Source organism: Aquarana catesbeiana, linkage group LG03 (assembly GCF_042186555.1).
Source record: "Aquarana catesbeiana isolate 2022-GZ linkage group LG03, ASM4218655v1, whole genome shotgun sequence".
Classification (NCBI taxonomy): domain Eukaryota; kingdom Metazoa; phylum Chordata; class Amphibia; order Anura; family Ranidae; genus Aquarana; species Aquarana catesbeiana.
In genome coordinates, this window is record NC_133326.1 from 384,608,759 (window position 1) to 384,623,834 (window position 15,076).

A 15,076-nucleotide genomic window follows, 5' to 3' on the forward strand; every position below is an offset into this window, starting at 1 on the left:
CTATCTCTCCACTCCTCAACTCACCCCCTCGATCTCCTCACGGATCTCAAACTTACTGAATGACATATCGGTATGGATGTCACACCACTTCCTCAAACTTAATCTTTCTAAAACTGAGCTTGTTATATTTCCTCCTTCACGGTCCCCCCCCCGTGACTTCACCATTAATATCAACAACACAACCATTGGTCCCTCCACACATGCCAGGGTCCTGGGTGTAATCCTCGACTCTGACCTCTCCTTCAGCCCCCATATCCAATCACTGGCTAAATCCTGCCACCTTAACCTCCGCAACATCTCCAGAATTCGACCCTTCCTGACTAATGACACCACAAAGCAACTTATTCTCTCCTTGATTATTTCCCGCCTTGACTACTGCAACTCTCTCCTTAATGGCCTACCCTTAAGCAGGCTTTCCCCCCTTCAGTCTATTATGAATGCTGCTGCTAGACTAATACACCTCACTAATCGATCCACGACTGCCGCCCCTGTTTGCCAATCTCTTCACTGGCTTCCCCTAACCCACCGTGTAAAATTCAAAATGCTAACCATAACATACAAGGCCATTCACAACATCGCCCCCATCTACATCACCAACCTCATCTGCAGATATCACCCAAATCGTCCCCTCCGCTCCTCCCAGGACCTCCTAGCTCCCTTGTTACCTCCTCCCATGCTTACCTTCAGGACTTCTCCAGGGCCTCTCCCATCCTCTGGAACTCCCTGCCCCAGTATGTCCGATCAGCCCCTACCCTGTCCACCTTTAGAAGATCCCTGAAAACTCATTTATTCAGGGAAGCCTATCCCACACCCACATAATAACTGTCCCCGAGCCACCCCCATCAAATCATTCTCTGCAGCTATTACCTTTTGTACCACCACCCCCTCCCTTTAGAATGTAAGCTTTACGAGCAGGGCCCTCCTGTACCTTTTGTATTGAACTGTACTGTAATTGTGTTGTCCCCCCTATACATTGTAAAGCACTGCATAAACTGTTGACGCTATATAAATCGCGTATAATAATAATAATAATTTATTGATTAATCACACAAGGAAATTTGCACCTACCAAAAACATTTTATTTTCTTGATTGGTGGGACAATTCACAAAAGAAACTACCACCATTAGACTTCCAGGTATCTATAAAAAAGTAAAGGGGTTCACATAGTAAGTTTAATATTTGAGTCACTTTTATATTATATTATATTGGAAATATCATTATATTATACTGAAAACATGAAACTGGCAAAGGCATTACAAACCTATAATTTTAGATCTACACAAAAGCTTAAGAGCTCTTTACACAAGTATAGCAAAATGATTTGCACACAAGGGCACCTACAACATAAAAGCTTTCCCTGCTCCAGGACCTCCATGTGAAGCAATCCATTCATCACTGTTATTTACAGAATGAAATTCCCTGGGTCAAAATAGAAGATTTGCTACTAAGCGATCATAAAAATAATATTTCATCTGTTTTTTAAATCTCTGTCGGAAATAAATAGACTGGCTAAAGAAATGTCTCTCTGTTCCCAAACTTTAGTCAATAGCTTGATTGTTTCCAAATGAAAAAGAAAGAAGGCATTTTAAGCCCTAAAGTTTCAGCTCCAGCATAAATGTCCAGAAATGCTGCTAATGGTGAGAATGTATTACAGGTCAGTGACAGGTCCCACATAGGAAGATTGGTGCACATGTTTGTCCCTCTCTTGTCTCCCAGTATAGTACACCCAATGTACACCTAATGCACTGTATAATGTGCACTTTTCCTTTTGTAATTCAATTTACTATTGTAGCCCTCTTTTGGGGGTTATGAGAAATGGCTCTCCTCAAACAGGATATTGCACTAAACCTGTAGGTAAATAAAAGAACCAAAACATTTTAATTAGTGGAAGAGTGACATTGATAATAAAGTTGTCAGTGCCTCTGCCCAGGACAGGGCCTCTGTGAACCTAATCAAAGTAGTTGGGAACAGAGAAACTCCCACAACCAGTTTGTAATATTTACCAATTAGCATATAGATGCACACCAGTATAGAAATAATACATTCTTTATATAAGAATAGATTGATAGTAGTACAAACAGATATTATCAGCAAAGGGCTCAATAGGAGTCCTGCTGGAATTGTGCACATATACCCGGATATACATAGTTATTTATAGAGTTCCCGCCAGATGAATGTTGCAGGAAAGCTCCATTGCAGGGGCCCCTGAGGATGATGCATTGTCTGTCTTTTTATTGGAGACCCTCCACCCGTTACCCAACCAGCCTGGTACGCAACGCTAGGTATCTGGCACTGTGCATGTGAGATAGTAATAGAAGAGAGATACTCTGTTTGTCACAAGGATTCAGCAATACACTTAACCCACTTGAGCCGGCACCAGCCTGCCCTTTAAGGGGTTTTACATGATGGGAGGCGGGGCTTAAGGTCATGTGACCTCCGCGATTGGCAGTCACTTGATCGGAAATATCCTTCCACAAGCATTATTGCATGTGAAGGAGGAAATAAGACACATAGTGGATGCTTATTTAAGAGTGTGTCAATATATAATATTTGCATGGTGATTTATTAAAGCATTAGGTTGTTGCCCTACATTTTTATTTATTTTAATACTATAGTGGATGTGGGAAACACATAACAGTGGGAGCAGCAACAACACATAGGAGAAGCACCTCAGCTGATACTGTATATACAGTATATTGTGAACTGAAAACAGGCTGCGCAGAGAATTATTTAATATAATTTTCTGTTTGGTTAGCCAGGTAGTGTTTGAGATATTTGTGACTGCCATTTCTTAATTGGATTCTATGAGTTACTATTGTTGCTAAACTAAAAGAATGAAAGTGCTTGTGTTTCTGTTAAATGTGCATTAGCTAACAATTGATTGCCAGCTGATAAAAGGCGCTTTTTTTTTTTGTTAAATTTACTAAGTGAAATGATATTGTTTTGTAATGTGTAAAAATGTCTTTTCATCATAAAGTCATGGATGACAAATGAACTCTAAAATTAAGTGAAACTTTGGCAATATGAATATTTTTCTTTTGACCAGGATTTTTTACTGTGTAAAAAGCAAGGGCAGAACTCTGACGGCTCGTGCTATAATCTATTGGGCTGCAGCGTATAATGTACTTATACATTAACGTGAACAGAGGGTCAACAGCAAAAGATGTTTTAAAGTAATCCTTGCTTCTGTGTATTAGGGACCACAGGTTAGAATCTCTGTTTTGAGGTGCTGTATTATATATGTAGCTGGTTTGAACATGAAGCTTTGCATGACCATAAACGTATGTCTACTTGGTGTATGACTTTCTGTAACTACTGACTGAAAACTGCAAACAAGTAACCTAGCTGAGATTTACACAAAGTGTGCCATTAAATGAACAAACGCCATTAATCAGAAACAGCCTGACTCCTGCGGGATCACAAAGCAAAAGTAATATTAAAAATAGGATTTAGTAAAGAACATAACTTTGGTTATTATTGGTGAGGTAAAACATATTGCATTGATTAGTCTGGAAAGTCACTTTTAAAAAAACTCACCGAATGTATTTATTTTAGGTGTTTTAAGTAGAATCAGCTTACTTTGTAAGGGCTGCCATTAAAAATCATGGGGCTCTGTACAATCTACCTGAAAGACCTGGCATGCCCGAAGACACCCGCCACTCCATAGAGGAGGCTGGAGGGTCCAATCAGGTTCGCCTAAAGAACTGACAGGCGGACCTGACCTGTCTGCTAGTGTGAAAGGGGCCTTAGTCCACAGTTTGGCTCTGTAAAACCCATCCACCTTTTGGCTGCCACCTTCTGAAGACAACAATGCCCTGCGGTTTCACAGGACTGTCTGAGGCAGGAGCCGCACTGCTGATCCTCCGGGCCCAGTCCTGATACAGGAGGGCTGGCTGTAAAAACCTATCGGCAGTTCTGGTATTATGCTACAATTCCAATATTTTGCTATACAACAATATCGGCTCTAATAAGCACTAAACTGTGTACATAATGTGGATGTAAAGAAAAGCCCCCAGCAAACATACTACGGTAAAATTAATAAATTAGTATTCAATAAAATGAATATTCACCTTTAATCCATAGCTTTCTCCCAACAGTACTTTTTTTGTTACTGGATGCCCATAGTCTATTGGTCAGCATCATTTAACCCACTTCCTCAAAACCTAGGTTGCCACTCCAGCTGTGACTGTACAGTGAATGGAGAAGAAGCATTGTGATGAGCTTATCTCTCTACCACTCTGCTTTTTCTTCCTATCAGCATACTTTTTTTTAGCACATGAACGGGTTAGCTTATTATTCTGCTTCTTCCTCTCACATTCAACCCTGCTGTACAGGGACTGCAGGAGGGCGATACCAGGCTAAAATTAGGTACTTACACTGCTTGCATTTCAAAAATACCTTTAGTGATGTATTAATGATTACAGAGGCGCATCATATTGTTTCTTTTATAACTTTTATATTCCACTGTTGGTACATTTCTACTCCTGTCTATGTAGAGACAATTCAATGGTTTTGCACAATAACCTTGTTACTAAAAAGGGTCGATGATGACAAGTCATATGTATTTCCACCATAATCATAATCCAGTTGCAAGGTTATTGATAACCGTAGTCTCATTAGATTTAGCTCAATGTTGTAGCTATATTTTTGCTAAGGTGTTCTCCAACACCAATACATATTATTATGTTTGCAAGTAGGCTTTATTTTGCCATCCAGAACACATCAATTTGCGATCCATATTGTAGATAGAGAACCATTTACAGCTATCCTTATTTCACATTGTATACCATTTAAAATATAACTCACAAAAAAGTGAGTTGCAGCTTAATCCCTTACACACACAAGCGCAACTTGTTATAAACTAGCTGATGCATATGAGATCACAAAGTCTAGATACAATAGCTGACTTCACCGCTGATATGCATGCCAGCTCCTGTTGGCTTTTTAAAATTAATCCTTTGAATTATTTAGGATGATGCGAGGCAGGCGTTTTTGCATGCAGCAATTTTCGTAATTCGAAACATCAACATCCAGAAAGGATATCTGACATCATCCTTAAGTCTGTTAATGAAAATGCAAATCATTGTTTAATTTTGAATTCGGTCACACTTCTGTAAAATCATATGTTACTTTACAATAGGATTATCAAGTTGTATATACAGTTCCTGCAATGTGTAAAAAAAATCCTACCAAACGAGTCCAAAAAAAAAAAATGACAACTAAAGAGGAACTCTAGAAAAACAGCTAAATACCAATTGAAATATCTACATACTGTATACCATTTAACCTGAAAAACTATTTTTTTCATTCTGTAAAGTTAGTCTTGTTATTGAGCCAGGGACACCAAATGGATAATTGGACAGAAATGATGCTGATTGTCTAATTAAGATGTTATTTTGCTGAACCAGGAAATAGGTGGTGCTTTTTTGCAAACATGGTAACATCAGGGCACGTTGTGTGTGTACACAACCCCTATAGAAATGTAATTTGCTTTTCCCATAGCTTGACATGAAATTGAAGCTCCCTTCCCCCTCACCATTGCACCGTTCTTAGGTTTGCAGCAGGAAGTCTTCACATGTACATTTTTAGAATGACAGAATCGCTGTAGGGCATACAGTGAAACCTTAACAAATTAGGGTAAACCTCCATTGTGTCACCATATTCAATGCCCACTACATATGCAGAAGTTTAGCAGCTGAATTATGTTCTGCATAATTCCTCTTGTTAGAACATAGCAACTAAATTTGACTTACCTATGCATGGACATATCATATATGGGCAAGTCGGTTAAATATTTGGCAACTTGAAGTTTAGAATGCTCATACAAAACTGTGTGCTATGTGTTTAAAGGCTCCTCAATGGAAATGTTCATTCAGATTTAAAACTCAGAAGAACTAATTTACATTCTTTTTTTCTCACAGAAAAGCTTTTATTGATTTTTTTACAGTTTAAAAGTAAGGGACAATCAAAGAGGTTTGTGTAAGACGGGTGCCTAGTACCACAGGCAGGGTCTATTATTCAAATGCTGATATGAGAAAAAAGGGGGAAGTCAGGGTATAGGGTGGGGAAGGCAGGAGAAGATGGGGATAATGGGAACGAAGAGGAGGTGAAAGCTGTGTAGACAAGGTGCAGTGATGATGTGATATTAGGAAGAAATAGACACAAGGCGGCAATATTTATGAAGCATTATACAACTGTATGGTTCTTCTCCTGTTGCTGGTATGGTATCTAGATATCTAAATTAATATAATCATTTGAGGCTCAAAATAATTTGTGGGTGGCTGAAGAGGTATATAAGAAGGGTAGGATGGGAGAGGAGTTGAGTTGGGGAATGGTGAAAGAAGGATACGTATGCAAATTGGGTGGATCTGAAGGGGGGGGGGGGGAGTAGAGGCTGAGGAAGCAGGTGGGTTTAAAGCGTGTGCAGATAATGGGTCATATTGTCCTGACATATGTGGATTAGCACTTCCATGTCAGCTCAGTTGATATAAGTAAGCCACTCGTGGTTTTCATGTGCTGCTTGCTGTTAAGACCAGTTATAGGTAGGGGCAGTAGCCATTTGTTTGTACCATTGTTTTTTTTGGTGTGGGGGCGCACTGGACACCTTCTCTGCTATTGTGCTATTTGCTGAGTGTCAAATGTGCTCCTGTGATTTTAAGGAGTGGGCTCCCTCCAGGCATACCTGCTCTCAATCTAGCCATTATTATACATGTGCTCTTAATATGTAGGCTCTCAAAATTTATAGAGTTAGGACTGCAGATAATATTGAGGTGCCGTGAAGTGCCCTCTGCAGCTTGCGCATGTATTTGCAAATGTGTGCAAACAAAACCCCTGTTTTTAACGTGAACTGTTGGACAGGACAATTCAGTTTGTTGCAGGCTGGTTGGTAAATCGAGCTAGGAATCTTTCTTTGTTTTTGTTTGACGTGTGTCACCCTTCCATGTGCTCCTTGCTGTTAAGGCCAGTTAAAGGTTGGGGCAGTTGCCATTTGCTTGTACTCTTGGATAGTTGGGTGGGTGGCTTCCAATGTCTTGGGATTATAGTTGTTGGTGTGTTCAATAAATGTTGAAGGAAAGAGCATTTGGATTGTTTTATTGGAATACTGAAGTAGCAAAGAAGGAATGGTACTGGTTGGAAATCTAGGGTGCAATTGCTAAGGAAGGTATGAAGGAGTGTACTTCTAGAAAGGTTGAAGTCGGGGGCATGACCACCATATATGCAGGAGCCTGCTTGAGTCTGTTAATATATATCGGGTAAATATGAGGACTTAAGGTGGAGTGCCACTGCACTACTATACCATCTTGAGCTTATCTTATAGCTTGTTTTTTTATGGGTATTAACATTGACTGAGCTTTTAATCATGGGAATATTCATATGTTCCTGTTTTTCTGCAGAAAATGATTGACCTAGATCAGGCTTACAAAAATTTGAAAATGGGAGGTTTTTCGGAGAGAAGGAATGAAAAAAAGAATAGTAGATGTTAGAGATGAAATGGTAAAATGGTTCCATGGATATACATACATTTTTAAATGGGGTGAGTGGTTGGCTTAAAGAGGTTTCTGTGTTTGGCACAGTTTAGGAAGTGACATATCTGGAAATATGTCCAGTACAGCAGTTTGCAGTTTGTACTTATGGTATAGAGGTTGCTAGGGCCTCAGAAGACTTCTCATTTGAAGGAGTGTGCAATAAGTCTGATGGTCTGATTTAAATTCTTGTTCAAGGTCAGTGGCAGAAATTACTGAAACCATTGGAATAGGGTGAAGACGGCTATAGCAACCATGTTATCTTTCCCAGTACTGTAGATAGTTCTGCTGTAATTCTGTAATGTGTGTCTCCATGCTTACTGTAGTTGATTTTTTTTAGATGACGTGTCAATGTATTTTTTATTGCTTTTATTTTAACACAACCTTCTCATATTTATGTTATTTCATTGTGAGAAAGAACAAGAATCTAAGTCTCTGATACTGTTCAAAGACCCCTCCAGCTGTAGAAAATGTTCCGTTAGCAATGAAAATATTTATTTTTCAGTTCACTAAACCCTTCATGTCCTGTGACATAATCCTAGATAGCTTGCCTAGGATTCATTTGCTATTTTCATGCGCAGCTCTGTATAGAAAAAGGGAGTAAGATTGCTATGTCTGTCCTGCTGCCTTACTTGTAATCAAAATACCAAAGTCTTGGAGAGGAGTGCAAACCTCATAATTACTGCTCTTTCTTTAATTCTGTTTTTTCAGATAAAAAATCAACTGTCTTTACTTTCAAAATTACAGGCTCCATTTAAGAGAAACATGATATACTTTTCTGAATATTCTTCCAAACGCTATCTGAAATATGTAACACTATTGGTATATTCAGAATATTACAGTAGGCTCTTTATCTTTGAATGGCCATGGATTTAGAAGAAATAGTTTTACTTGGGATTTGTTGCATCTGCAATTAAAATATTTTTAAGAAAAGTCAGTTGTAACACACTGATTAGGGACCCTAGCCAGCAAAAGCAGATTTACACTGGTCATAGGTTTCAGTAAACTGTTAACATGCATGCACAATCTAATTTGTCATTTGTTGTACCTCAGGAAATTAGGCAGGGTAAACAAAGATGGTCAGATAAGACTGTCTGAACTACATGATCGTTGTAGACAAGATCAGTCATTAAGTGCTGTCAGAGAGTGACTCACAAACATTTGCAGGTCATGTTATCTGCAATTTTAGATATAACCTGCCCAGAAACAAAATGTGCATAAGCCATGAACCAGTTATAGCAATGAACATCAAAAAATGAATTAACGTGTATTTCCACTTCTGCAGTCAGATTTGAGAAAACCCCTCTAAATGCAGGGCTGGATTTAGCCTGCCTGATGTGGGGGTGCAATAAAAATATGTCAGGGGGTGCAGAGGATGGGAGGTCAGCAGAGCAGAGTATAAGGTCAGCAGTTTGTTCTGCAGTGTACAGATGCCATTAGTTTGTAGGGAAGTGTACAGGGGTCAGCAGGGTAGAGAACAGTGGCTATCAAGACAGAGGACAGGGATCAGAAGGGTTCAGGTTTAGCAGGGTGGAGTTCAAGGGTCAGCAGGATGGAGGACAGGGGCCAGGAGTAAGTGAGCCAGAGTTCAGAGATTGGTAGTAAGTGAAACAAAGTTCAAAGATCAGTAATAGGTGACGCGGAGTTCCCCCTCCTTACACCAGGGTTCCTAGAGTTGCTTCCTTAAAGGAGGGTCCCCAGAGTTTCCCTAGTTACATCAGGACCTATACTTCAGGACCCCCCTCTTTCCTTCCCAAAAGCTCCCCCTCTTACACTAGGGTCCCAAGAGTCCCCCACTTACATGAGGGTCCCAAAAGTCCCCCACTGACATCAGAGCTTACATAGTCCCTCTCTCCCCCTTTCATCAGTGACCCCAGAGCCCCCCCAATTTTTGTGTCCATTGAGTCTCTCCCCTGTCATTGGGGTCCCCAGAGTCCTCCCCCTTATGTCAGGGTCCCCAGAGTCACCCTCTGTTACATTAGGGTCCTGACAGTGGCTTTGTGGCTCCAAGGGGAGCTGTATGCCTTTCTCCTCTTCCTTGTGCATCCACTCCATCACACAGCACACTGGGGCTGTTTGATTATGGACCTTTCACTTTGACATATAAGGGTGTTTTGCTGAAGTGTCATCCATTTGAGACTCTGGAGCTGTGCTCTGTTTTCAACTTTGTTTATAAGGCTTTTTTAGCCTTTAACAATATACCTTGATTCAACCAAAGCCCCTCTGTTGGCCATAATGTTCGGAAGATCCTAATTGGGTGAAACATATCTAGTTACCCTTGAATGTGAACCACTGGGTTTTCCATTTCTACAATTTATATTTGACTTTCCTCCAATTTTCGATGGGCTTGTATGCCACATATGTACCAAAAACTCCTGATGAAGTTCATGAATTGAGCGAAACATGTTGAGTGGTATTCATTGAGTGGTTTTGTCAAATTTCCTGTCATTATTGATTGATTCAGACTGAAAGATCGGTTGTTTTTAATATTTTTGTTAATAATAAATTTTGAATAAAAGATTCATTTTACAGAGTTTAGATATTGCATACATTATTTTAATTGTACTCACTTGATAATACCAGCACCTTTAAAGTCCCGGGGGCTAATTCACCCCAATCCCTCTACCTTTGTATCCATTTATTAAGGATGTGGTGCTAAGGGAAAACTGTCCCTGCCCTCTCAAATTAAAAAATAAAGGCAATTTCTTGATTTTCAGAGATCATGGTTATGTTACAGATAAAGTGTCCAAGTTTGTGACAGCTTGCTGCAAAGCTTGAGATGCTTACTTCCTAATCTTAAATTTTTATAGAACCATACCTTTAATATCTAAAGAAAAGTAAATTTTTAAACGGCTCTCCTTGCACATGGTTTTATGCATTTCATACAATGTACGTCTTTTGAAAGTGACATTTGACATTTGCGAAGTGCCATGGCGTAACAAGTATGAAAAGGCATCTGAAATAAATGTCACATATTTCTTTCCAGGGAAGGGGCAGCCCTTCCTGAGTGGTCTTTATTAATGTTCTGCTTGTTGTACTCAGAAAGCCAAGCTAGGCATGTGAATATGTAAGACTTATGTTTCTCATAACTTTATTTATGACCTTAAACTCTGATATTACTATACCAGGCTAGGATGTGTTATATAGTAACTTTCAACTGGCTCTGATATATATCCTGTTCCATTACTGTGAGACAAGGAAAAGCCAATAAACAGAACATTGTAAAGCTATAAGATATGGGGAAAGAACGCATTACATAAATTAAGTCAACTTTGTATTCATATTATGAGTATAAAATGGAAATGTTACAAGAATGTGCTTGTTTTTTGCAGAAACAGAAGACTGAGAGTAGAAGATTCCTTTTAATTTTGTGTGTACCAAATGCTTTTGCAAACCATATATTGCCTTGTTAAAAGACTTGTAGAATCAGAAAATAGATTTGTGAGTGGGATCAGTAGGTCTACCCACTACAGCAGTGGTCATCAACCCTGTCCTCGGGGCCCACTAAAAGGCCAGGTTTGCAAGATAACTGAAATACATCACAGGTGATATCATTTGCTGCTCAGTGATTGCAGTATTCTAGTCTGCATCTCCCCAAGGTAATACATAAAACCTGGCCTGTTAGTGGACCCTGAGGACAGGGTTGATGACCACTGCACTACAGGATGTTTGTAGAAAACTACAGATAACATATATAAGACCAGTAACTATGCACAAAGGGCAGCAGTTGCTTTACTATGTGCACACAGGAAAAATGGTTTTATGTTGGTTCACTGAACAGATCTGGAAGAAAGACAAAAGCTGTCCTCATTTGCATATCTGCTTTTCTGTTCTAGTGACAACTTTTGGATTTTCCCTCGGTAGTCACCTGGGCAGACAAATAAACTTCCATAGCAGAGACACAGATAGCAATAAAAAACTGACAGGGAATCTTGTACTTTTTAGTTCTAGTACTTTACTCCTGTGTATACAAACACATCATTTTGGGTTTCAATTTATCTAATGTTGATTGACTCACTACCTCGGCCTGTTTACTATTTTGGAAAAATATTACTTTCTAATGTTACTTTCTAATGCAACTCTTGGATTTCCTTCCTGCTGGCTGTGTTCTTCAACTCCGCTTCATATTGAAAAATCTGACCTTGAACCTTTAGCCATGTCTCCTCTTTCCCTTAAGGCTCAACATATTATACTGTATTCCCCCGTCTTTCCTGATATATTTTATCCCTCAGACCCTGAACCATTGTTTGTTGCCTATTTCTGGGCTTATATTAGTTTATCATTATTGTGGAGTGGAGTGAGATCTCCAGAATGGGACACTGGAAGGGATTCTCTAAAACTGCTGCATGCAAAATCTGGTGCAGCTCTGCACAAAAACCTTTTGGCCTCAAGGTTTTATTGCCAAAGATTAATTGAACAAGCTGAAGTTAGAAGCTGATTGGCTACCATGCACAGCTGCACCAGATTCTGAGTGCTCCAGTTTTAGTAAATCTCCCTGACAGAATTTTACATGAGGTCAACTAAAGTGTAGCGGAATCAGAACTTCATTCCTCCTGCTGGTGATCCCTCTAGTATTGCCTTACAGAATTTACTTGTTCCCTGCCTGGTCACACTATTTGTTAATTTTGCAATAATCTGAGATTTGCCAAAAGTTCAGATTCATGAATTTAGAGTGTATTTACCACCACCATTGAGGTAGACTCTGTATAGCTATGTGTTAGAATGAGCAAATTGCATCAGGTCAAGAGATGCATCAATCCTTAACACTAGAGATGGGCCGAACAGCTCCCTGTTTGGTTCGCAGCAGAACTCCCGAACAGGGGAAAAGTTCTGCCCCGAACAGCGAACTCAATTGAAGTCTATGGGAGCCAAACATGAGAAATCATGGCTTATGTGCAAGTAATTGGCCATAAAAGGGGTATATGGGGGTTTGGGTACTGCCCTGGGGAACATGTATCAATGCCGAAAATAAAAAATAAAACAATTGTTTTTTCAGGAGCAGTGATTTTAATGATGCTTAAAGTGCAACAATAAAAATGAAAAATTCATTTAAATATAGTGCCTGGGAGGTGCCCTTAGTCTGCCTGCAAATTGGCGCATCTGTAGCCTGTATAGAACATGCTGCAGCAAAAATGAAATCACATTCAAATTGACTTGTGGTTGCAATTGCCGGCACCCGGCTATTTAAAAAAAGTAAGAAGGAAACCGCGTGCCTCCCTCACCCTGCCAGTCCATACCGCTCTGCCCTCCCACCCCAAAACAACTTGTCTCCATGTTGATGGAGACAAGGGTTTCTTCTCCACAACCCTGGACTGTGGTTGTTAACAAGGGGCCCCCAGATCCTGGCCCCCCTCATGTGAATGAGTATGGGGTACATAGTACCCCTACCTATTCACCAAAAAAAGGGTCAAAAATAATAAAAACACATACAGTTTTTGACAATTCTTTTATTAAAAAAAAACAGTGTCCCCCGATTTAAATCCGTCATCAATCACTACACCCGCCACACCACTGACCCGAAAAAGGAAAAAAAATAGCTCCACCTGCCGTGAAGGCAAACCGCAGAATGGCTGACTTGCCGTTTCACAGTTCTTATATAGATAAGGGTGGGGCCACCCGGCAACATCACCAGGTGGCATCGCCCCCTTGCGACGATACAGACCCAGCATGCACCAGTTGGTGCCACCACACCGTTTTTTTTGTTTTTGTTTACTATTTTTTACTGGCACATGTTTTTTTTATTCAGCTGTCAGCGGAGAAGCCCATTGACAGCTGGTGACTCATTGGTTGTTAAGGACGCCGCAGCTGGCTTTCCAGCCCCTCTCCTTAACAACAAGCTTTTACTGCACGTGATTGGGCAAAGCTTTGCCCAATCAGGAGGCAGAATGCACTGTGAACACCCGCTGCATGTCCTGCAAATGAGCCCAACACTACTTAACACCTAGGACCTAAACAGTGCATCAAGCCCGATAATGAAGTACTCATGGTAAATCAAAGTGTTGCTGTAGGAAAAGGGTTAGCAACCCTGTAAAATTAGTATTTTTATCTGTGCCTCCACTGAGAGATTCATCCTTTCCATTTGTCCTAGTAACCATTTGTACCAGGACTGAAAGAGAGGGAAAATCTAAATTTTGAGTTGCAACCAGAACAGTAATTGAAAGGACATCTTTCAATTTCAATTTCTGGTGTTACAAATGTTTAATGCCCTGTACACACGTTCAGACTTTCCGACGAAATATGTGCGATCGGAGCTTGTTGTCGGAAATTCCGACTGTGTGTGGGCTCCATCGGACTTTTTCCATCCAAATTTCACACAAAGTTTGAGAGCTGGCTATAAAATTTTCCGACATCAAAATCTGTTTGCGTAAATTCCGACCGCGTGTGGACAATTCCAACGCACAAAGTGCCACGCATGCTCAGAATAAATTAAGAGACGAAAGCTATTGGCTACTGCCCCGTTTATAGTCCCGATGTACATGTTTTACGTCACCGCGTTCAGAACGATCGGATTTTCCGACAACTTTGTGCGACTTTGTTTATGCAAAACAAGTTTGAGCCAACATCCGTCGGAAAAAATCCATGGATTTTGTTGTCGGAATGTCCGATCAATGTCCGATCGTGTGTACAGGGCATAAGAGTGGATTTCCTTCCATTTACATGGATTTGCTCTTTCTTCATTTTGTTTCTCTTGGATAGGAAGTAAAGGCAAATCTGCCAAATGGAAAATAGAAAAAAAATGGAAGGGGTTATATCCTTTCATTGTTTATTAGAATATTAGATTATGCATTATTTATTGTGTTATATGCTCTATTTTTAGGACATTTTTCCATCAGAAAGTACCAATAACAGACGACCCAGTTCATTTTCACCACGGAGCAGCCCCAGTGACGTTCAACCAATGCTCAATGTCCAGTACAACAATCCATCCAGGCTTTATATAAATGACAACAATAATGGCATAGACTCTCACCTTTCTTCACACATGGGTCGAGTCAGTATTTCTTCACCTCCCAAGTAAGTGCAATGTCTTAATTTGTTAACTGGATTTTTATTACTTTGTAAGGCCAGCAAAGATGACACTCTTTTTGTGAGATGTTCCTACTAAGTCAGAGTTGACCATGAATTCTGTACCAGTATTGGCCACAGATCTTCCTCTGTAGTACTGGAGGGTTATGACTATAAGAAAAAACACAGTATAATAAGAAATAGTGTACATTTTTCATATAAAGATTGCTTGGATTAAATGGAAACCTACTCTCCCGCACAGCTGCTCTGAATCAAAAGTATGTATACATTTTATTCGGGAAAGAACTTTGTTTATATAATAATATTTCCAAAGATGATTTACAAAATTTAATTTGTATTTAGATTCCATACACAGCTATCAATATGCATTTGTTCTGTGTTCTAAATGGTGACAGCATTTCTGTAGCACAAAATAAACAAGATTAAAGATTAAGATTAATTTGGACATTCTTGCAGCCATTTTTGGAAATTAGCACAGCTGTTTAAGGCCCACTCTGTATTTGTGGCCATTTCTAATCCTAAAGAC

General features: G+C 39.8%; 1 protein-coding gene across 1 annotated transcript in view; it reads left to right on the forward strand.

The window, feature by feature from the left end:
• Positions 1 to 15,076, forward strand: part of PDLIM4 (PDZ and LIM domain 4) — a 261,019-nt gene that overhangs the window by 188,314 nt on the left and 57,629 nt on the right. Inside the window, exon 4 of the mRNA XM_073620680.1 lies at positions 14,342 to 14,538. Coding sequence (XP_073476781.1) covers positions 14,342 to 14,538 — 197 coding nt within the window. The remainder of the gene's footprint in view (positions 1 to 14,341; positions 14,539 to 15,076) is intronic.